We start from the raw sequence: 20815 nt of genomic DNA, 5'->3' as shown, positions 1-20815 counted from the left end.
TCCCAGGCAAGAATACTGGAGGGGGTGTCATTTCCTTCTCCAGGGGATCTTCCTGACCTAGGGATCAAACCCGCATCTCCTGACTTGGTAGGCAGTTTATGACTGAATCACCTGGAAGTCAGAAGCCGCCTAGAGGTGGAGGGGAGAAAAGAAATGAGAACCAGCTGTGAGGGCCCTTTAAATCCCAAGCCCCACCCCTGAGCCTGCCCTGTCGGGAAGTGATCCCCAGGGCTGGCTGCTGGAGTTTACCAGAACTGAGCAGTCTATTGCAGCCAAGCCGCACTTCTGGATGTAAGTACTTCATAAAGGCCCCAGATCCCCAAACCAGTGAGTGGGACCTTGTGGCCCGCAAGTCCCTCTCCAGCTCTGTCGTGCCTTCTTGGGGCTTCAGCTGGGGCAAGTGGTCCCTGAACCAGAACTAGAAGATGGATGGCGGCTTAGCCTTGGGAGGGTTTGCTTTCCCTGTTGGGTTTTTTTTTTTTTTTTTCTGGCTTCTGAAGTAAAGGTAGATCAACTTGTCACCTTGCCAACACCCCCAGATCCGAAATCTCAGGCCTTTCTGACCTCCAGCTCCCCCTGAGGGGTCCATTTAGACTCCCTCCTCGAGTGAGATTGGTCCCTACTAGATTTATCTTGCCTGTCCCCTTGAGCTCTTAGAACGTGATTTTTTTTTTTCCTCTCTTGAGATTCCTCGACTCCAAACATCGAGGTTTTCCCCTCTGCCCTGCTCAGGGCTGTGCCAGCTGTGGGCCTTGCAGATCATTTGAGAAATCATTGGCAGAGTAATCTTAAGGAAAGCTTGATTTCCAGAAGACATGGAGTTTACTGAGCAAGGCTCTGTTCGGTTTTTGTTTTTGACGGGGCGGGGGACAGGGTGACCAAAGCAAAAAGAGGAAGTTCTATTTTGGACCCACTGTCCTGTAATTCTGGGGATCTTAGAAGCACAGAGGGTTGGGGTGGGGGGTAGTAGTAGAAGCAGGTTGTGCCCTCTTTTCTCTGCTCCATGTCCAGGTAGGTCCCTAGGTTTTATGGGGAGAAGGACTGGCAGTCACTAGGATGCCAACTGACTCCTAGAAACTTCTGCCTGTCACCACCCTTGGCACACAGGACACCCGACCTACCCTGGGGGCGAGGTTTTCTGGGCAGGGCAGCTCTCTAAAGCCATGAGCATGTAGGGCAGCCACCTTGAATGGCTACTCGGGTCTCCTTGTTGGGTGCTGCCTTCCTAGGTTGCAGAGAATACCTTTGAACTTCACTGGCACTATCTCCTGAAGAGTACCCAGCCCCACCCAGGTCCTGAAGTCCTGACTCGAGTTTAGAATCTTACTGACATTTCTGCCTGAGAAGCCACACTACTTCCTGGTTTGGGGACTCTGCAGACACAGTGCCTGGGGTGGAATTCTGGCTCCATCCCTTGATCATTGTGCGATTCTGAGCAAATTCTTTAACTTCCAGGTTCTTTTTTTTTCTGTGAAGTTGCTCAGTCATGTCCGACTCTTTGTGATCCCGTGGACTGTAGCCTACCAGGCTCCTCTGTCCATGGAATTTTCCAGGCAAGAGCACTGGAGTGGGTTGCCATTTCCTTCTCCAGGGGAATCTTCCTGATCCAGGGATTGAACCCAGGTCTCTCCTGCATTGCAGACAGATGCTTTACCATCTGAGCCACCATCTCTTGATCACTGTGTGATTCTGAGCAAATTCTTTAACTTCTAGATTCTTAGGATTAAATGAGTTAATTAAAAACATTTAGCACAATACCAGGCCCAAATTAAGTTATTAATGAGTAGGAGCTGTTATGGGGGAAGGGAGAGGCACTTCCCACAGATAGAAATTCCAGAACCTCGCTCCTGGAAACCTTGTGAAAGTGTTGGTCACTCAGTTATGTCCGACTCTTTGCAACCCCTTGGACTGTAGTCAGGCTTCTTTGTCCATGGGATTTCCTGGAAATCTTAGTCCATGGGTATGGGGTAAGGCCTGGGAATCAAGACAACCAGCTGAGTCCTATGATTGGGCAATTTTAGAAAATGTTGATCTGGATCAGGGGTTCTGAAGCCTGGTTCCTGGGTCACTTCCAATCTAGCTGATTTTTGCTGTCAATGACTGGCATTAATTGGTGACATCTGGGAGTCGTTCTTTTAGTCGCTGAGTCGTATCTGACTCTCTACAATCTGATGGACACTAGCCCACCAGGCTTCTCTGTCCACAGGATTTCCTTAGCAGGAATACTGGAGTGGGTTGCCATTTCCTTCTCCAGGGGATCATCCGAACCCAGGGATGGAAACCGGTTCTCCAGCATTGCAGGTGGATTCCTTGCCCCTGAGCCACCAGGGAAGCCCGCATCTGGGAGGCAGGATAGAAACAGGATCAGCATCAGCCTGAGCTGGCAGAGCTGTTCTGTCCCCAGAACAAGCTGCTGCTCCCCAAAAGTGGCCCAGCGGGGTTGGAGCTCAGAAGACTTTCCTTGGAAGAAAAATTTCCTAAAAACTGCTGCTACTAAAGAAGTGGCTTATATGAGACAATTCTCAAGAATTTCCACTCTAGTCTCCTAAAACAGGAAATAATCTCCCTAAATAGGGAAGCTGTTTGGTAAAAACAGCTTCTCTGCAGTCCCTGAGTAATGCGATTCTTGAATTATTTAAACAAAGACTAGAATGTTTAAAATCAGTGAAGGGAAGCTGCAAAGATGAGTTCTGTTTGTGCTTGAGTTTTCTGTGTTTTTTTCCTAAACCTAAGCTTGATAGAGGGCTTCCCTGGTGGCTCAGTGGTAAAGAATCTCCCTGCAAAGCAGGAGACGCAAGTTTGATACCTGGGTCGGGAAGATCCCTTGGAGAAGGAAATGGCTACCCGCTCCATATTCTTGCCAGGAAAATCTCATGGACAGAGGAGTCTGGCAGGCTACAGTCCATGAGGTTGCAAAAAGAGTTGGGCACGACATAGCAACTAAACAACAAATCTACTACAAACAAAACTTGATAGAGGTGGGGGGCGGTGGGTACCAAGGCTGTCTCCACCCTTTCCTCCAACCTCACGCCTGCCCATGGCTTGGGACCAAGGGACTTGAGCGTTGGCTGGGGTGCTACTTGGACCTGGGGGTAAGGGGCTGGGAAAATACATGAAACTTTCTGCATTTGAGGAACAGTTTGCCATCTGGATTCACCTTCCTCCTCCTAGCCACCCTTCCTGCTCTACATTAGACATAATCCAATCATTAACCCCTTGAACCCCAGGAAGCAGTCAGCTTTATTCCCACTTCAGTCTAGGAGAATAAGGCTCAGAGACTAGCAAGTGGCCCAAGACCTTACTGGCAGAGACAGACCTCAGTCCTTTCTGTATATTAGAGTCAATGGAAGAGCTTTTATATATAGCAATGGTTGGACCCCCACCCCCTGACCAGTTAAATCGATCTCCAGAGATGGGTGGTTTTAAAAAATGTCCAGGTGATTCTAATGTACAGTCAAGCAGGGTTGAGAGGCTGTTACAGAGCAGAGCTGCTCATACTTTATGCCCAAATCACTGGGGATCTAGTTAAAGAGTCGACTGACTCAGCAACTCATAGGTCAGGAGAACCCAAGATGCCACATTATTAACAAGCTTCCAGGTGATGCTGTTTCTCCTGTTCGTTGTAGCCCCATACCTCATGTGGCTGGTCAACCAGGCATCTACTATTTAAGATTCACAGCCATTCACAATTGACCCTGAAAATTGGACCTGTAATGACTCATTTATTAAATTTTGCTATAGTATGTTTACTATTGAGCCAAAAGGGGTCAAGAAATTACCTCTTAACTGGAGGATAAAGCCAGTTTCTCCTCACAGGCTGTTTCGTGTTCTGCTAGCGCAACACTTGCCCCTCCCTCCTTTGTCTATGGGATGTAGCTGGGGGAGCTGCTGGTCTCTGAGATTTTGGGTGAAAAGTGACTGGTTCTGGCAGGAACCTCATGAAACACAAGGGTCAGTGTGATCAGGCCAGTCTGGACGTATACCCAGAAAGCAGCTTAGGGCACAGATTTTGGAAGCAGACACTGAAAGGAAGTCTCAGTGAATTTAGGGAGTTGGGACCAAACTTGAGGCTGGGCGGGACTTTCTAAAGTTCAACATAAAATTGTCTTCTGAGGGCCCTGGTATATTGAAAGTAAAATGCTCTAACTGTACACGTCATCTGGCAAGCCACAGAAGTCTGTATTTGATACACAAACATGCTGCCTTAGGTGGTTTCCCTGGATCCCTGAAAGCCCCTCTGAGGCTCACTTCTACTTCCGGGGATGGCAAGATTGAAAAGGCAAAGTCTGTTTTGTAGGGGGTGGAGTTTTTTGTTTGTGCATTGGTGGCACTGAGCAGCATGCAGGATCTTAGTTTCCCAACCAGGGATCCACCCGTGCCCCCTGCATTGGGAGCAGAGAGGCTTAACCACTGGACTGCCAGGGAAGTCCTCAAAGCCTGTTCTTGGGTGAACTAGCAGGTGATCTTAGGTGGAAGGCACAGCTTTGGGGCTGAGGAGGTGGTTGACCAGTGAGGTGAGACAAGAGTCCCGGTACTGAAACAAGAGTAGTTGACAAGGGCTTGGCCTCGAAACAAGACAGGAACCCAGCCTGATTAGCTTTAAGGATGATTCTCAGCTGAGTCACTGAGCTGGGCGAGGCTCTCGGCCCCCCTAACTGGGCCCAACTGGGGTGACAGATGGTGGAGAGGCCTCAGCTGTAGGGGGTGAGGGATCGTCTAAAGGAGCCTTTGGAGGCTGTTCCCAGAGCCTGCTTCCCAGCCTTGTGTGGCCTTCTAGAATTCATGGCTTGTGGGGCCTCCCAGAGCCCTGCGCTCCCTCTCCCCTGTCTGGCTTTCTGGCCAGGCTTCCACTGTGCAGAGAACCAGGAACAGGCCTCACTAGGCTGCCAGATGCCCCTTGGCTATTCTAGACCCACAGCTGGGGTGACTCAAAAACCTGTCACCTTCCTGATCAGTAAACAAGTTTAAAGCGGAGATGATAAGGGGCCTAAGGTGCTAGGTCACATCCTCCAACTGGATAGGGAGGCTGGGCCTCAGCTGCAGACCACACACAGTACTTCTCAGAGCCAGGCTCTATTCCAAGTGCTTTATAATAATCTCCATTCTCAGACTTGGGCTGATGCCCTATCCATCCCGAGTTCATAGTCCAGGACACGGGAATAGGGAGGGCAAGGGACTTGTCTAAGATCACCCATCCATAGTAAGGCTTAGAACCAAGACCCAGGCAGTCCTAGCTGGGGCGGGCGGGGGGGGGGGGGGGGGATGCTCTTGTGGGGCCCTGACCCAGGGAATGGAAGCACAGCTGAGCAGGATGGGCAGTAGAGAAGGAAAGCAAAGGCCCAGGTAAGGGGGGAGAACAGAAAGCCCACACTGGGTTTTTCAGACACTACCTGAAATCAACAGAAGAGGGAGCTCTGATGTTAGAAAAGTTAAGGGTAATCAACCTGACAAACAGGCAACAGAAAAGTATCAAGATCAAATCCCATACAAAGTTGCAAGAATGAGGAGCCAAGAATCATAGCCCTCTGGATATAGGAAGTGTACCAAGAAAAGAGATGAAAACTGTAACCTTTGAAAATGAGGCAAAACATTAGAACATTGGGCTTCTCTGGTGGCTCAGCTGGTCAGAAATCCGCCTGCAGTGCAGGAGACCTGGGTTTGATCCCTGGGTTGGGAAGATCCCCTGGAGAAGGGAACGGCTCCCGACTCCAGTATTCCGGCCTGGAGAATTCCATGGACTCTATAGTCCATGGGGTCGCAAAGAGTAGGACATGACTGAGTGACTTTCACTTTCACTTCACCAGACAAGAAAGTAGCAGATCAGAATTGTAAGTAACCCCTGGCGGTCTGGCTGAATCCGAGCCCCTAGCCACTGCACTGCGTGCCACTGGAGAGACATAGGACCAGGTATTCCATCAGGATGAGAATCTAATGGTGTCAATGACTTGTGTGGCCTTGAACGACTCATCCTCCCTACCTAGGATTCAGCTACTTAGAACCACGCTGTCTATCTAATATTGGGATCAACTAGCCACATATGAGTAATTAAAACTTTAGGACACTCTTACCTCCTGAGATGACCCATATTCTGTCTGTGGAGTGTGTTTCTCTCTAAATAAATCTACTTCATAAAAATTAGTTTCTCAGTCCCACTGCCACTTTTCAAGAGCTTGGTAGCCACAAGCAGTCAGTCCAAAGACCGCACTGATTATTTCCATCCTTGGAGAGAGTTCTATCAGATGATGCTGAGTTGGAATTTTTTTTTTTTTTGGCTGTGCTGGGTCTTCACTGCTGACCTGGGCTTCCTCTAGTTGTGGTGAGTGGGGGCTACTCGTTGTTGTGGAGCACAGGCCCTAGGCACACAGGCTTCAGCAGCTGCTGAGCACTGGCTCCGTCGTTGTGGTTTAGTTGCTCCGCAGCATGTGGGATCTTCCCAGACCAGGGATTGAATCCATGTGCCCCGAATTGGCAGGCGAATTCTTTACCACTGGACCACCAGGCAAGTCCTGGGAGGTTTCAAACAGGAGCCACACAGGTGATGTGAGTGCATTGGCACAACTGTGAGACAACAGGGAGTGGTGGGGCTTGTGGTTAAGCAGGAAAGCTTGTGACCCATCTAAAGTACTCAGCAGCTACTTGGTGCTCACCAGTTTGTCTTGTGGGAATGTAGGGCCTGGTTTCTCATTCTTCAAGAGAAGCAGGAATCGGGGATTTATAAAAACTTACAATTTCTAAACAGAAATTTTGCAGATTGTGTGGATCAAGTAAAACTCTTGGGCCTCACCTTTCTGTAATTTTGTGACTCGTGCCTCTGTTTCCTGTGTCAAGGCACTCTCCCTTCCTCCTCCTCACTTCCCATTTCTTTCTCACACAGGTTGAAAACTAGATGAACGGTGGAGTAGATGGGTACCACTCCTTTTTGGTGATGGCTTCAAAAATGTTGAACTGGGACTTCCCTGGTGGTCCAGTGGTTAAGACTCCTCACTTCCAATGCAAGGGGTGCAATTTGATCCTTGATCAGGGAACTAAGATCTTGCGTGCTGCACAGTGTAGCCAAAAATTTTTTTTAAGCTGGACCAAAGTCTCAGAGGGCAAGGCTTTGAATTCCCTAGTAAATTTGCTTTATTTTGTGTGATTTCAGGGGACATGTCCAAAGTTCAAGGCATGCTGGAGGCAGGACTGGGGTTTAGTTAGGCAGTGTGACATGCCTGAACAGGCTGAGCACTGAATGTAACCACCCAGGATTCAGAAGCAGGTAGAGTAGGGGTGGATGGAATATTCATTTACTCCCTTTCTCCTTCCTACCCACCCCTACCTGTGATGGCAGGGAGTCATGGGTGGCAGCAGACCAGAGAGAAGTGGGGAGGAAAGGACTAGAATACTTTGGTGTTGCTAATCTGGCATCAGTTCCATCAAGGGTCCCTTCCTTGAGAGGTGCCTCATATCTGAACAGTTCATCAGGATTGCCTACCATGCAAATATTCTCAGGATGTGGGCCAATGTTTGCATACAGCTGGGGCCCTCAGGATCCCCTGAAATAAAGGAGCCTGCCCCCTGGAGGATCCAGGGATCTCCTCAGAGCCTCTGCCCCCTGCACCATACTGGGGGAAAACCCGCACAGCTCCACCAGAGGCTGACCACTCTTCTCAGTTTGGTGCCCTTCTGCCGCCTCCTCGTTGGGGGTTGGATATTGGGAAAGTTTTCATCTGAAGCCGCCTCCAGGGGAGTTCCCTGTGGTCCAGGGGTTAGGGCTTGGTGTTTTCACTGCCATGAGCCTGGGTTCTATCTCTGGTGGAGGAATTAAGATCCCACAAGCTGCTCTGTGTAGGAAGCTTGAAGGAGGTAAAGTAGATGGGAAGGAGGGAAAAGAGTTGGCAGAAAGCCGTGGGCTTCTGTGCTTCACTACATCAAGCATCTCTCAGAGATGAGGTCTGGGACTGCCCTGGGTGAGAAGAAAGGAAGAAGTGGGTGGGGGTTGGTAAAGGATGGAAGAACCTGTGTTGAAAGAAGGGCCCATTCCCCCATCACCCCAGGCAGTCTTTACGTCAGCCTCATCCCAAGCCCCCCACCCCCACCCCCCGACTCAGCTTTTGTCTTCTCCCCACCTCTGTGTCACTCTGCTGCCCTGGGCTCAGGAGTCACCATGGCGATGGAGGAGTCCATCATCCGCATCCCACCATACCACTACATCCACGTGCTAGACCAGAACAGCAATGTGTCCCGCGTGGAGGTCGGGCCAAAGACTTACATCCGGCAGGACAATGAGAGGTGAGTGGCCAGCACTGGGCCGTGGGGACACCTGGGGCCAAGGAGGGCCTGGGAGTCTGGCTGGCATGATCGTCCGTCTCCTCCTTCCCATTCCTGAGCAAGACTGGCATTGGCTCAGGTCACAGGGAGCTGTCTCTCCCTTTTGCTGCCTCCTTCGGGACTAGGGATGGGGTCTGAGTCCTCACACTGCTGCTCACCCTCCAACAGGATCCTGTTCACCCCCGTGCGCATGGTGACGATCCCCCCACGGCACTATTGCATGGTGGCCAACCCGGTGGCCCGGGATGCCCAGGGCACCGTGCTGCTTGATGTCACAGGACAAGTGCGGCTCCGCCACGCGGACCTAGAGATCCGGCTGGCCCAGGACCCCTTCCCCCTGTTCCCAGGGGAGGTGCTGGAGAAGGTACTCGGCTCGCCTTCCCCATACCCACTGTCTGTCCTGCCACCTTGACCTAGGGCTCAGCACTGCTTTCTGGAGGGAAAACAAACTGGGGCGGTGGGAGGGAGTGGGGATGGTAGGGGACATTTTGCTGGTTCTCACTGGGACAGAAGTGACTGGATGCCCCCTCCCTCACCTTTCCCAAATACCCTCTTCCTCTTCACATGCCCACGTCAGACCTTTGAGAGCTGTCGGCCTATCTCAGCACCTAATCTTCCAGAGCCTGCCCAAAGCTCCTGGCCAGTCTGACACTCAGTGACTTGTGCTGAGAGGAAGCATTTTGTTCCCTCAGACAGTCTCAGGCGCCAGTGGGCCGGGACAGCAGTGGTGGACCAGGTGAGGCCCAGGCGCCTGTGGTCGCTCCATGGGAAGGCATCGCAGACCTGAAGTACCAGCTGGGCCCTCGTCCATGTTGCTCTCCGGCCCTGTGTGTGAGAGAGAGGACACCCCACCTTCATTTCTGTGACATTTCTTGACCTTCGCTTCCCTCAGGAGTCCCCTCTACTAAACAGTGCTGCTGTTTCTCTTTTCTTCTGCGCTGGGTCTGGTGACCGTGAGGCAACCTTGAAAACAAAGCCTCATGCTTCAGATGTGTCAGAGCAGTTTATACCTTCCCACCCCCTCCTGTTTCCTGAGTGCCCCAGGGCACCCTGGGCCCTGAGATATTCACCGCCTCAGCTTCCCTGATGTTTCTCCCACAATGCCCAGCAAGCCCTCTACCCAATCTCCCACCTGGATTTCTAGGTCTAAACAAGATCTGAGCACCTCTGCAGAGGGAAGTACGTCCTTGGCCCTCAGCTGTGGCATCAACTCCATCTTAACTCTTGGCTCTGTCAACCCCGTCTCAGCTCTTCAGGCCAGATGGCTCTGGGACCACCCCTATCTTGTACATTCCACTTGGAGTTGTCTTTGGGGACATGGAGAGATTGATGCTGTGGACTCTGACCTTGAGGGTCTCAGTTGGCCTCCAGGGGTCACAGCTCTGAGTACCCCATGACTCCCCTCTTCTTCCCCTGTCAGGACATCACCCCGCTGCAGGTGGTTCTACCCAACACCGCCCTCCATCTTAAGGCGCTCCTGGATTTTGAGGATAAGAACGGACAGAAGGTGGTAGCAGGAGATGAGTGGCTATTTGAAGGACCTGGTAAGTGTTTTCCTATCCAGCTGGGTTTGGGGTCAGAGGCTTCCTGCCTTCTCATTAGGGCCCTGATGTCTTCTGACCTTTAAACCCCACCTCCCCCATCTTCCCTTCCCAGGCACGTATATCCCCCAGAAGGAGGTGGAGGTCATTGAGATCATTCAGGCCACGGTCATCAAGCAGAACCAGGCCCTGAGACTGAGGGCTCGCAAGGAATGCTTAGACAGGGATGGCAAGGAGCGGGTGACAGGTGGGGTCTTGAAGCATTGTTCACAGGGGTGGGGGGGCTGAGCCTTGACTGCGGGGGCATGTGGGGGAGGTTGGGGGCTAGCCACCTGCAGCCTGGAGGAAGTGCTTCCCTGGTATCTCTTGTCAGGTGTTGGGGGCTGCCTCACGCTGCTTCCCCCACTAACCTGACTCGGATCCTGTTGACGTGGCTTTCCCTTCCTCTGACTATCGTGAGCTGGGTCTATCTCTAGACCAACAAAGCAGGTGTTTATATTGTTGCTGTGCCTATGCGTGCTCAGTCCTGTCTGACTCTTTGCAACCCCAGGGACTGTAGCCCGACAGGCATCTCAGTCCATGGGATTTTTCCAGGCAAGAATACTGGAGTGGGTTGCCCTTTCCTCCTCCAGGGGATCTTCCCGACCCAGGGATCGAACCCTGGTCTCCTGCACTGCAGGCAGATTCTTTACCTCTTGAGCCATTGGGGCTTCCCATATTTATATGCAACTAGCAATTATTTGACAGACCTATTGTATTAAACAAAACAAGGTCTTAACAAAGGCCGTGCTCACTGAGCCAGGTGTGGTTCAAATGCTTTACAGACAGAGATTCCCTTAGGTCTTCCTGCAACCCTGAGGCACTAGGACTCCATTTTCCAGATGATAAAACTGAGGCCTGGGTTTATGGCCAGAAAGAGCCAGGCTGGAAGCTGTGCCCAGCATTCTTGCTTCTCCAGTAGTTTGAATGACCTCTGCAGCTGTAATAGGGCAGTTCTGCCCATTTTGTGTTAGTCGCCTAGTTGCGTCCAACTCTTTGCAACCCCTTGGACTGTAACCCGCCAGGCTCCCCTGTCCATGGAATTCTCCAGTCGAGAACACTGGAGTGGGTAGCCATTCCCTTCTCCAGGGGACCTTCCCAGACCCAGGGATGGAAGCTGGGTCTCCTGCATTGCAGGTGGATTCTTTACTCTCTGAGCCACCAAGAAGCCCTTCTTCCTATTTCAGGGGAAGAAGAAAAGCTGGTCTCTGGAGCTTAGAGTAGGGCTACAGGCATAGCAACAACTTAGATGCTTGGAAAGCTTTTTTTTTTAATCTCTCTGAGGTAGGGGTTGCTTTTCCTCTGGCCTCAAAAAAGGAAAAGAAGGACTTCTGTCAGGCCCTTGAGCCTGGGGGCAATGATCTCAAAGTGGTGTGTGAAGCCCTGCAGGTGCCCTTTGTCTAGGCTTCAGGAAGGGGCAGCTGGGGAGCGGGCTGGGTGACTTTTGACCTTTGCCGCCTCCTCCCCGGCCCAGGAGAAGAATGGCTGGTCCGCTCTGTGGGTGCATATCTTCCGGCAGTGTTTGAGGAGGTTCTGGACGTGGTGGATGCTGTGATCCTTACGGAAAAGGTCTGTGCTCTGGGTGACCCTGGGTTGGGAGACTCTCAGAGGGGCAGAGAACAGTGGCAGAAAATAAGATCACCTGGGGAGTGTCCTGGGTCACCTGAAAGGAGTCCTCCTGGGTTGGTAGACACTGTGACTCAGACCTGGAGCATTTAGTGGCCGGTGGGGTTCCCAGATCCCCCGAGGAAGTTAGCTGGAGGTGGGTTTACTGAAACCCCCCTACCCCTTGACCTCTTGCTCTCCAGACAGCCCTGCACCTCCGAGCTCTGCAGAACTTTCGAGACGTGAGAGGGGTGACCAGGCGCACCGGCGAGGAGTGGCTGGTGACCGTGCAGGACACGGAGGCCCACGTGCCAGATGTCTACGAGGAGGTGATGGGGGTCGTGTCCGTCACCACCTTGGGCCCCCACAACTACTGTGTGATTCTTGACCCGGTCGGACCAGATGGCAAGAACCAGCTGGGGCAAAAGCTTGTGTTCAAGGTAAGTGCCTCCCCCTCACCCAGAGGGGAATGGCCTGAGGCCCTGGACCCTTGTCCCTTCCCTCCTCCCACCCCAGGTACACATTCTAGAAGCATCAAGCTTCTTTCGGCTCCCTCTGTGCACACTTGTGTCTCTCTCTTGAGATACAGTGTCACTGGTTTTTCCGGCAGTCCCTGACCTCAGGTTACCCACAGTCTCTCCCGGGAGCGCCTCCCTGACCACCGTGAATGCAGACCCAGAAACTGTCTCTCATATTTCACGTCTCTCTCTTCTGGAAGCTTTGTCATCCTGCATCAGACAGATCTCTTGGTTTACCCTTCTCCCCATCCTCTACCTCCTCCCTTCTCTGAACTATATGTGGGACTGCCAGAGCTGGGCAGGCCTCTCCTATGACAGGCATAGATATTTGGGGCTATGTGAGGTGTATGGTCTCTGTAGTCCTTAGTTCTGCTGTTGCACCAAGAAAGTAGCATAGATTGCCTTTTTTTTTTTAATTGGAGGATAATTGCTTTACAATATTGTGTGGTGTAGACATCTTGTAAGTGAACCAGTGCCCCTGTGTTCTGTAACATTTTATTTACAAAAACAGGCAGAAAGAACAGAAACAACTCAAATGTTCATCAGCTGATGAATGGCTGAAAAATATGGTATATCCATTCAGTGGCATGTCAATCAAAAGGATAAGATAGTCTTTCTGGTGTGGAGGACACTCATGTTCTTAATATAATTAAAAAAGGTAAAAATCAAAAAGGAGGTTCTAATATGTCCTACAACATGGATAAACTTGAAAGCGTTATGCTAGGCAATAGAAGTCAGACATAGAAAGACCACTTTTTGTATGATTCCATTTATATGAAATGTCCACTGTAGGTAAATCCACATAATAGTGGTTGGGATGGGGATGGGTAGTAACTACTACTGGATACAGGGGTTCTTTTCAGGATGATAATGTTCTGGCATTAGGGAGTAGTGTTGTTGGGCAACTCTGGATATACCAAAGCAACTGAATTGTATACTTTAAACAGGTGTATTTTTTAATATGGGCTTCCCAGATGGCATTAGTGGTAAAGAACCCACCTGCCAATGCAGGAGACATAAGAGAAATGGGTTCAGTCCTTGGGCCGGGAAGATCCCCTGGAGAAGGGCATGGCAACCCACTCCAATATTCTTGCCTAGAGAATTCCATGGGCAGAGGAGCCTGGCAGGCTACAGTCCATACAGTTGCAGAGTCAGCCATGACTGAAGCAACTCAGCACATGGGCACATGTTTTATAATATGTGGGTTTTATCTCAAATATAAATTTACATTGTATTATGTTATATTAAAAAATAGTCAGCAGGCTAGATTTGGTCCAAAGATCAGAGATGGTAAACTCTGTACTATACCACCCCAAGGGAAAAAAGCATGAGAGAAATAAAGCAATAATAGGTTAATTCTTAACTATTGAGCTTGTGAGAACTCAGAATCTTTCCAGGGCAGGTTTGACCACATCTACATTTGTGCATTTGACCACATCTACAGGCATTTGTGAAGAGCCTCAGTCTAAATAAATGATTTGCTGTATGATGGGGGTGGGGGAAGGGGCTTTGGCAGGGAGGCGGGAGGTGGGGTGGGGGTGCAGGGGCTTCTGTCCTCAACAGAAGCCCACGATCACCCAGGGCTGAAGGAGGTACCATCAGGGGGCTCTACAGTCCTGGGAGGCGACAGCTCCTGATTCCACTTCTCCCTACCAGGGAGAGCAATCTTTCTTCCTCCAGCCCGGGGAGAAGCTGGAACGAGGCATCCAGAATGTATACGTGCTGTCGGAGCATCAGGGGCTGCTGCTGAGGGCCCTGCAGCCCCTGGAGGAGGGGGAGGGCAAGGAGAAGGTCACCCACCAGGCTGGGGACCGCTGGCTTATCCGTGGCCCCCTGGAGTACGTGCCACCTGCCAAGGTGGAGGTGGTGGAAGAGCGTCAGGCCATCCCCCTGGATGAGAACGAGGGCATCTACGTGCAGGATGTCAAGACCGGAAGGGTAACTGCAGAGGGGTGGGCGCTGCAGGTGGTCGTGGTGGCGGCTTGGTCTGGACGAGTGGATGATGCGGATGGGGAGGTGTGCAGTGGAGGTGACAGAAGGGGCTCCATAGCATTGCTGGCAGCATCCGAGCCAGCTGGCTGCAAAATACCAGGGCGTTTTCTGGAGTCCTTGTCTTCCCTTTGCCTTAAATGGTTGTTGAGTCGTTCAGTCGTGTCCGACTGTTTTGCGACTCCATGGACTCCTCTGGCCATGGGATTTCCCAGGTAAGAATACTGGAGTGGGCTGCCATTTCCTTCTCCAGCGGATCTTCCCCACCCAGGGATCAAGCCCACATCTCCTGCATGGCAGGTGGATTCGTTACCACCAAGTTGCCAGGGAAGCCCTTGTCTTAGTTAATTTTAAATGTTAGCATTCCTGAGCAAGATGAACCAGATTTAAGGATGAGGACTCAACGCCCAAGGCATCCAGATCCAGCCTCCGGCATAAAGGTCTGACTGGGGATGTGGCATTGGAGCAGTAAGACCCCACCTGCCTCACACACCCTTTTCCTGGTGGAATCCCTCCTCTTTGCCTGTCACCTAAACCTTGATCTTGGTTTGACTGAGGACCACATCTCCAGCCTCTTTTAGAACTGAAACCTACAAGTAGAGTTCAGAATCCCAGGAAATGTTAGTGTGTGTTAACTATTTCCTAGGATTGCCTCTGTCCCTGGGGTGCCCTCCAAGCTGCCCTATGAAGGAAAATTTGAGAACAATATCGGAACTTAACCATATGCCAAATTCTTGGCACTAGACATGCTAGATATCATTCATTCCTCAACCTTACCCTCCATTTTGCAGCTAAGGAGCTGAGAGACACTGGGGCGGGAGTCGGGGCAGATAGCTGCCCAAGATAACCGAGCTCGCGGAGCGCGAACTTGAATGCAGCCTCCTTCCAGAGGCCACGTTTAACCAGGATGCTGCCCTGCCTCCTGGATCACTTCCGCTTTAGGGCTTCCGGGTGGGTCTCTCTCCATCTTGCCTTCGCTGGTGACATCCCTCCTCATCTTCCAGGTACGAGCTGTGATTGGGAGCACCTACATGCTGACCCAGGACGAAGTTCTGTGGGAGAAGGAGCTGCCTCCAGGGGTGGAGGAGCTGCTGAACAGGGGGCAGGACCCTCTGGCCGACAGGGGTGAGAAGGAGACATCCAAGACCCCTAAGCTCTCCACTCCCCGGAATAAGACCCGCGTGGTCAGCTACCGCGTGCCGCACAACGCCGCGGTGCAAGTGTATGACTACCGGGAGAAGAGAGCCCGGTGAGCGGTGGCCTGGGGGGCTGTGCCGTCAGGGGGCTGTGGCGGGAGGGCCTCTCCAGGTCTCTGACCCCCGGCTCTCCCTGCAGCGTGGTCTTCGGGCCAGAGCTGGTGTTGCTGGGTCCCGAAGAGCAGTTCACGGTGTTGTCCCTCTCGGCGGGGCGGCCCAAGCGTCCCCATGCCCGCCGCACACTCTGCCTGCTGCTGGGGCCCGACTTCTTCACTGATGTCATCACCATCGAGACAGCGGACCATGCCAGGCTCCAGCTGCAGCTTGCCTACAACTGGTAAGGGACCCTGGGGAGATGAGGTCCCCGGGGTGCACCCTGAGGAGGAGAGATGCCTCCTCGAGTGCTAAGCCCACAATCAGGGTGGAGCACCCGGCTCCACACTATGGTCAAGGGGCAAACCCAGGGGTTCATGCTGGAGGGGAACGACAGGGAAGATGTGGGCTCACCTGGAGCAGGATTTGGAGGGACGTGGGTAGAAGACACTCACCAGCTAAACTCCCAGTGGGAATTCAGCCAAACAAGGTTTTAAAAAGACCATGTGTGTGTCTGTGTGTGTGTGCTAGGATGATCAGGCAGTCAAGAGCAAGTGCTCTGAGGCCCACAGGTACACCCCTTGCCAGCCACAGGCTGGGCAAGCACTGGGTGCTTTCCGCAGGTTCCCAGTCTGTAAAATAACAGTGTAACCATCAATTTCATGGAGCTGTGGACAGGATGCTATGAGAACTAGAACAGTGACCCGTCTGTAGTTAAAGCTCAAACGGCAGCGATGAGAGTTACGGGAAAGAAAAGTCAGACCCAGAAGCAGTGCTTGACAACTCCCAAGTACACCTTCCTCACGTCTTGGCTGAGTGACTGGGACCGTGACAAAGGCAGCCAGCTGGGCACTGGCATCTCTGGGGGCACTGCAACATAACAAACCGAGGGTGCATGGTCCCGGGAGCCACACCACCTGGGTTCAACTTTCTGGCTTGGGAGGACCTGTTGTGTGACTTAGAGTCTGTTACTTAACCTCTCTGGACCTCAGTTTCCTTGTCTAAAAAGTAAGGATAATGCTCTATTCCCACCAAATAGGGTGGCTGAGTGAATGAAATGGGAACATGTAAGTTTCTTAGGACTTTACCTGATACATAGCAGATGCTAATTAGCATTCTCAGTTGCGAGACCTTGCCTACACCACAGAAGGTGGGTGTCAATGTCCTTTTTTGAAGACTAGAGAGTTGTCTTTGCTCACAGGCACTTCGAGCTGAGTGACCGGAAGGACCCCCAAGAGACGGCCAAGCTTTTCTCAGTGCCTGACTTCGTGGGTGATGCCTGCAAAGCCATCGCATCTCGGGTGCGGGGGGCTGTGGCCTCTGTCACCTTTGATGACTTCCATAAGAACTCAGCCCGCATCATTCGCACTGCTGTCTTTGGCTTTGAGACCCAGGAAACCAAGGGGCCTGACCCCAAGGCCCTGCCCCAGCCCCGGGACCGGGCCGTCTTTCCCCAGAACGGGCTGGTGGTCAGCAGTGTGGATGTGCAGTCGGTGGAGCCTGTGGACCAGAGGACCCGGGACGCCCTGCAGCGCAGCGTCCAGCTGGCCATCGAGATCACCACCAACTCCCAGGAGGCAGCTGCCAAGTGAGTGAGGCCTAGGGGCCTGGCTGCCCACGGTGCCCACTGTGGGCTCTGCCTCTCACAGGTCTCCGCCTCTTGCCCACTGCTAGGACCCCAGTTACACGGCACCCTTGGTGGTCAGCCTGCTGTCCCCCTTACCAACAGATAGCCTGGGCCACTGAAAGTGGAATAGATGCTACCTCTGCTTCTGTGGCTTCTCACCTTGCTGGTCCTGGAACCCAGATTTGTTTATGCAGCCTTCCAGGCACTCTGGGGTCCAGCCCTGCTTCCCCCACCTCACCTTCCTGCCTTCTCCCAGGGCTCATGTGCTCCAAGCCCTTAGCTCCTTTCTGCCCCTCAAGGTGGGAACTTGGCTGTGCATTTAAGGCCTTCTGCACTGGCTGCTCCTTCTGCCCAGAGTTGTTCTGCACCTGAGGGCAGGTTCCTCCTTCTGGCCTCCAGAGTTCACCTCCTTGGAGAGCCCTTTTCTTTCTACTGCAACTGAAGCAGCGCCCCCTTTGCCCAGTTAGGTTATTGTAGCAACCATTTTTCTTTTTCTTTTTCTTTTTTTTTTTTTACATCATTATAGTAGTTTTTGTTATACATTGAAATGAATTAGCCATGGATTTACATGTATTCCCCATCCCAGTCCCCCCTCCCACCTCCCTCTCCACCCGATCCCTCTGGGTCTTCCCAGTGCACCAGGCCCGAGCACTTGTCTCATGTACCCAACCTGGGCTGGTTATCTGTTTCACCCTAGATAATATACATGTTTCAATGCTGTTCTCTTGAAACATCCCACCCTCGCCTTCTCCCAGAGTCCACAAGTCTGTTCTATACATCTGAGTCTCTTTTTCTGTTTTGCATATAGGGTTATCGTTACCATCTTTCTAAAGTCCATATATATGTGTTAGTATACTGTAATGGTCTTTATCTTTCTGGCTTACTTCGCTCTGTATAATGGACTCCAGTTTCATCCATCTCATTAGAACTGATGTAGCAACCATTTTTCAAAGAGCTTGTCACTGTCTGAAATCATCTTTGTTCACTTGTTTTTTTTCTCCCATTGGAAGGTGAGTCGTGTGAAAGCAGGGTCATGGCCCTGTGCCACTGCCCCTAGACCCGCACCTGGTTCACGTAATAGCCATGCTGCTCTTTCATTTGCATACCGAAGGCCTCTCATAGGCCAGTGCTCCCAGCCCTTGGAGTTCGTGTTCTGGCCCCACTCCCAGGGTCTTACCTGTCCCCTCTCCCACCCAGGCACGAGGCTCAGAGACTAGAACAAGAAGCCCGTGGCCGGCTTGAGAGGCAGAAGATCTTAGACCAATCGGAAGCTGAGAAAGCTCGCAGAGAACTCTTGGAGCTGGAGGCCCTGAGGTGGGTGGAGAACTGGGAGAAAAGATGGCAGAGGGTCTTGGAAGAGCAGCTGATGGGGGGAGTGTGTGTGTGCGCGTGTGTGTGTGCGCGCGTGTGTGTTCACTCATGCTGCGACAGCACAGTCAAGGGCAGAGGAGGGCGGGGCTGGGCTTCCTCCTGGGCCTCCCTGACTTCTCTGCACCACCCTCAGCACCGCGGTGGAGAGCACTGGAACCGCCAAGGCAGAGGCCGAGTCCCGAGCTGAGGCAGCGCGCATCGAGGGAGAAGGTGCTGTGCTCCAGGCCAAGCTCAAGGCAGACGCCTTGGCCATTGAGACGGTGAGTGGGGAGATGCCCGTGAAAGGGTGTGGCCTTGGGGTCTGGAAGAGGCCCGGTCCCTGAAGCCATGTAGGACACCAAGTACCCTAACAGAAAGCCCCATCCAAGTGTGTTGTGGTTTGTGAAGTCCTTTGCCCTGTTTCCATTCACCTAATACTTGCTTTGAAGGTAAGGATAATAATTACCCATCTTACAGATACGTGTTCCCATCCAGTACAGATACTGGCCAGCTTTGTGCTAGCTATGTTGTGTTTTTACAGGCAAGATCTTGAAATTCCATTATGGGTAGGAATTCTCTCCATTTTACAGAAGGAACTGAGTCTTGGATCAAGGAGTTCCCAGGGGTCAAAAGGGAGAAGAGGGCGGCAGAGGCTGAGATGGTTAGCATCACCGACTCAGTGGACATGAATTTGAGCAAGCTCCGGGAGATAGTGAAGGACAGGGAAGCCTGGCATGCTGCAGTCCATGGCATCACAGAGTCAGACACCACTTAGTGACTGAACATACACACACAGGGGTCACTAGTTAAAACGTGGTGTAGCCAGGGTGCACCCCTAACTGATAAGTTTCCTATTCCATCCTTTCTGTCTGAGGTCCCTCAAGCTATCTGGCTAGGTGACTTGCTAGATACATCCAGGGGCCACCCGAGAATACTGGGTTTTCCCTTTCTAGGAAGCTGAACTTGAGCGAGTAAAGAAAGTGCGAGAGCTGGAGCTGGTCTACGCCCGGGCCCAGCTGGAGCTGGAAGTGAGCAAGGCCCAGCAGCTGGCTGAGGTGGAGGTGAACAAGTTCAAGCAGATGACAGAGGCCCTGGGGCCCAGCACCATCAGGGACCTGGCTGTGGCAGGGCCGGAGATGCAGGTGAGAGTGGGAGAGAGGGTACAGGTGTGGGCGTGTGTGGATGTCTGTGCGTGTGGATGTGTGTCTTGGGGTCATGTTGGGAACCAGGAAGACAGAGCCAGGGAGGCAAATACTTCTAGAGAGATGTTGGGGACAGAGAGACCAGAGGAGGTGGTGGCTTGGACTCTCTATGTATCCCATGTTCTGATCCATGTCATTCGAGCATGGGGTCATATCAGGCACTGTACTGGATTCGGTGAGCTCCTGGGAGGGTGGTAAACTGATGGGATGTCAACCCATGACAAGTTGCTTCAAAAGAAGTCAAACAGGGCGATATGGAGAAAGGGGGAGGAAGGCTGCAGATTAGCTGGGTAAGGGGGCGCCCCTCTGAAGAGGGGATACTCAAGTTCTGCAGAGTCGATGAGGGCTTCCCAGCAGAGGCTCCAAGGTGCATTTAAGGAACAGAAAGCTCTGGATGGCTGCCACCTGGCAGGTGAAGGGCGGGGAATGCTGAGCTCCCAGAGGCGGCGGCAGGTAGTGGCCAGAGCTTCGAGGTTCTTGAGGCCTGGGAGAGGATGAAACCCTCAGGCTCCCCTTGTGGTCCTCGCTTGTCACTGAATAGTCCTACGAGGATGGCTTGGGCAGCAGCTGCAGTGTGAGGGCCCAGAACGGGGCAGTCCCCCTCCCAGAGAGGCAGCCGAGGGCATGAGGGAAGGGACTAGGGTCTGACTGCGTTTTCACCCACCTCTTGCTCCTTCCAGGTAAAACTGCTGCAGAGCCTGGGCCTAAAATCGACCCTCATCACCGATGGTTCCACGCCCATCAACCTGTTCAACACAGCCTTGGGTTTGCTGGGGCTCGGGGCTGAGGCCCAGGCCCCAGCCAAGAAGCCCACCGGAGGGCCCAGTGTCCAAGAGGGCTTGCTTCCTACCTCCACTGCTGCCCCTCTAACTCTTGGAAACAGCCAGGTTGTGCCTTAGCTCTGTACTTGCACTGACAAATAAAACTGACACTTCTGGGCATTTAAAACCCGCTTCTGTTACCTTCAGTCTCTTATCACAAGGGAGCTTAATGGTGGTGGGGAAGAGATCTCTGAAATCTTGATGGTTACTACAGGCCACCCTCATCTGGAAATGGAGAGGGAATTTAAGACAGGGAGAAGACTAACCCACAGTCAGGCTGATGGGAAGGCAGGAGGCCTAAAGTCCCTCTCAGCAGCCACACTATTGTTTTGGCAGTCAGCTCACCTAGATGCCCGTGGCGGGAGATGATGCCACAGGTGAAAGGATGAAGCCTGTACCTCTTGGGGTGGCTTCTGCGCCATCTCTGCTCACTACCATTTCCTTCAGGAGCCCAGTTTGGCCAGGGCATTCTGCAGTCTTAACCCTGGGTCTGTGGGTGTATCCATCCAGGCTTCCCCACTTCCTGC

General features: G+C 52.4%; 1 protein-coding gene across 2 annotated transcripts; it reads left to right on the top strand.

Moving 5' to 3' along the window:
* The first annotated feature begins 194 nt into the window (after positions 1–194).
* MVP (major vault protein) lies at positions 195–20415 on the top strand. 2 transcript variants are annotated; one of them, XM_070461180.1, is made up of 16 exons: positions 195–291; positions 8136–8268; positions 8476–8671; positions 9728–9851; positions 9964–10095; positions 11362–11456; positions 11696–11932; positions 13667–13948; positions 15004–15248; positions 15335–15532; positions 16490–16876; positions 18113–18229; positions 18420–18546; positions 19219–19407; positions 20148–20227; positions 20270–20415. In XM_070461180.1, the coding sequence occupies exons 2-16, from the start codon at positions 8144–8146 to the stop codon at positions 20364–20366; spliced, it is 2631 nt and encodes an 876-aa protein (XP_070317281.1). In that variant the 5' UTR covers positions 195–291; positions 8136–8143; the 3' UTR covers positions 20367–20415. The 2 variants fall into 2 exon arrangements, with proteins under 2 accessions (XP_070317281.1, XP_020740278.2); XM_020884619.2 differs by having other exon boundaries at positions 20148–20415.
* The last annotated feature ends 400 nt before the right edge of the window (positions 20416–20815 follow it).

This window comes from Odocoileus virginianus, chromosome 33 (assembly GCF_023699985.2).
Source record: "Odocoileus virginianus isolate 20LAN1187 ecotype Illinois chromosome 33, Ovbor_1.2, whole genome shotgun sequence".
Taxonomy (NCBI): domain Eukaryota; kingdom Metazoa; phylum Chordata; class Mammalia; order Artiodactyla; family Cervidae; genus Odocoileus; species Odocoileus virginianus.
Note: the sequence above shows the minus strand (reverse complement) of the source record. Positions and strands in the feature narration are given on the sequence as shown.

Excerpts from the sequence above, each read along its gene's own strand:
- MVP (XM_020884619.2), top strand. The coding sequence starts at position 8,144 with ATGGCGATGGAGGAGTCCATCATCCGCATCCCACCATACCACTACATC. Across the intron at positions 11,457-11,695 it reads CTGTGATCCTTACGGAAAAG|ACAGCCCTGCACCTCCGAGC; the intron begins GTCTGTGCTCTG and ends CTTGCTCTCCAG. Across the intron at positions 19,408-20,147 it reads TGGCAGGGCCGGAGATGCAG|GTAAAACTGCTGCAGAGCCT; the intron begins GTGAGAGTGGGA and ends TGCTCCTTCCAG.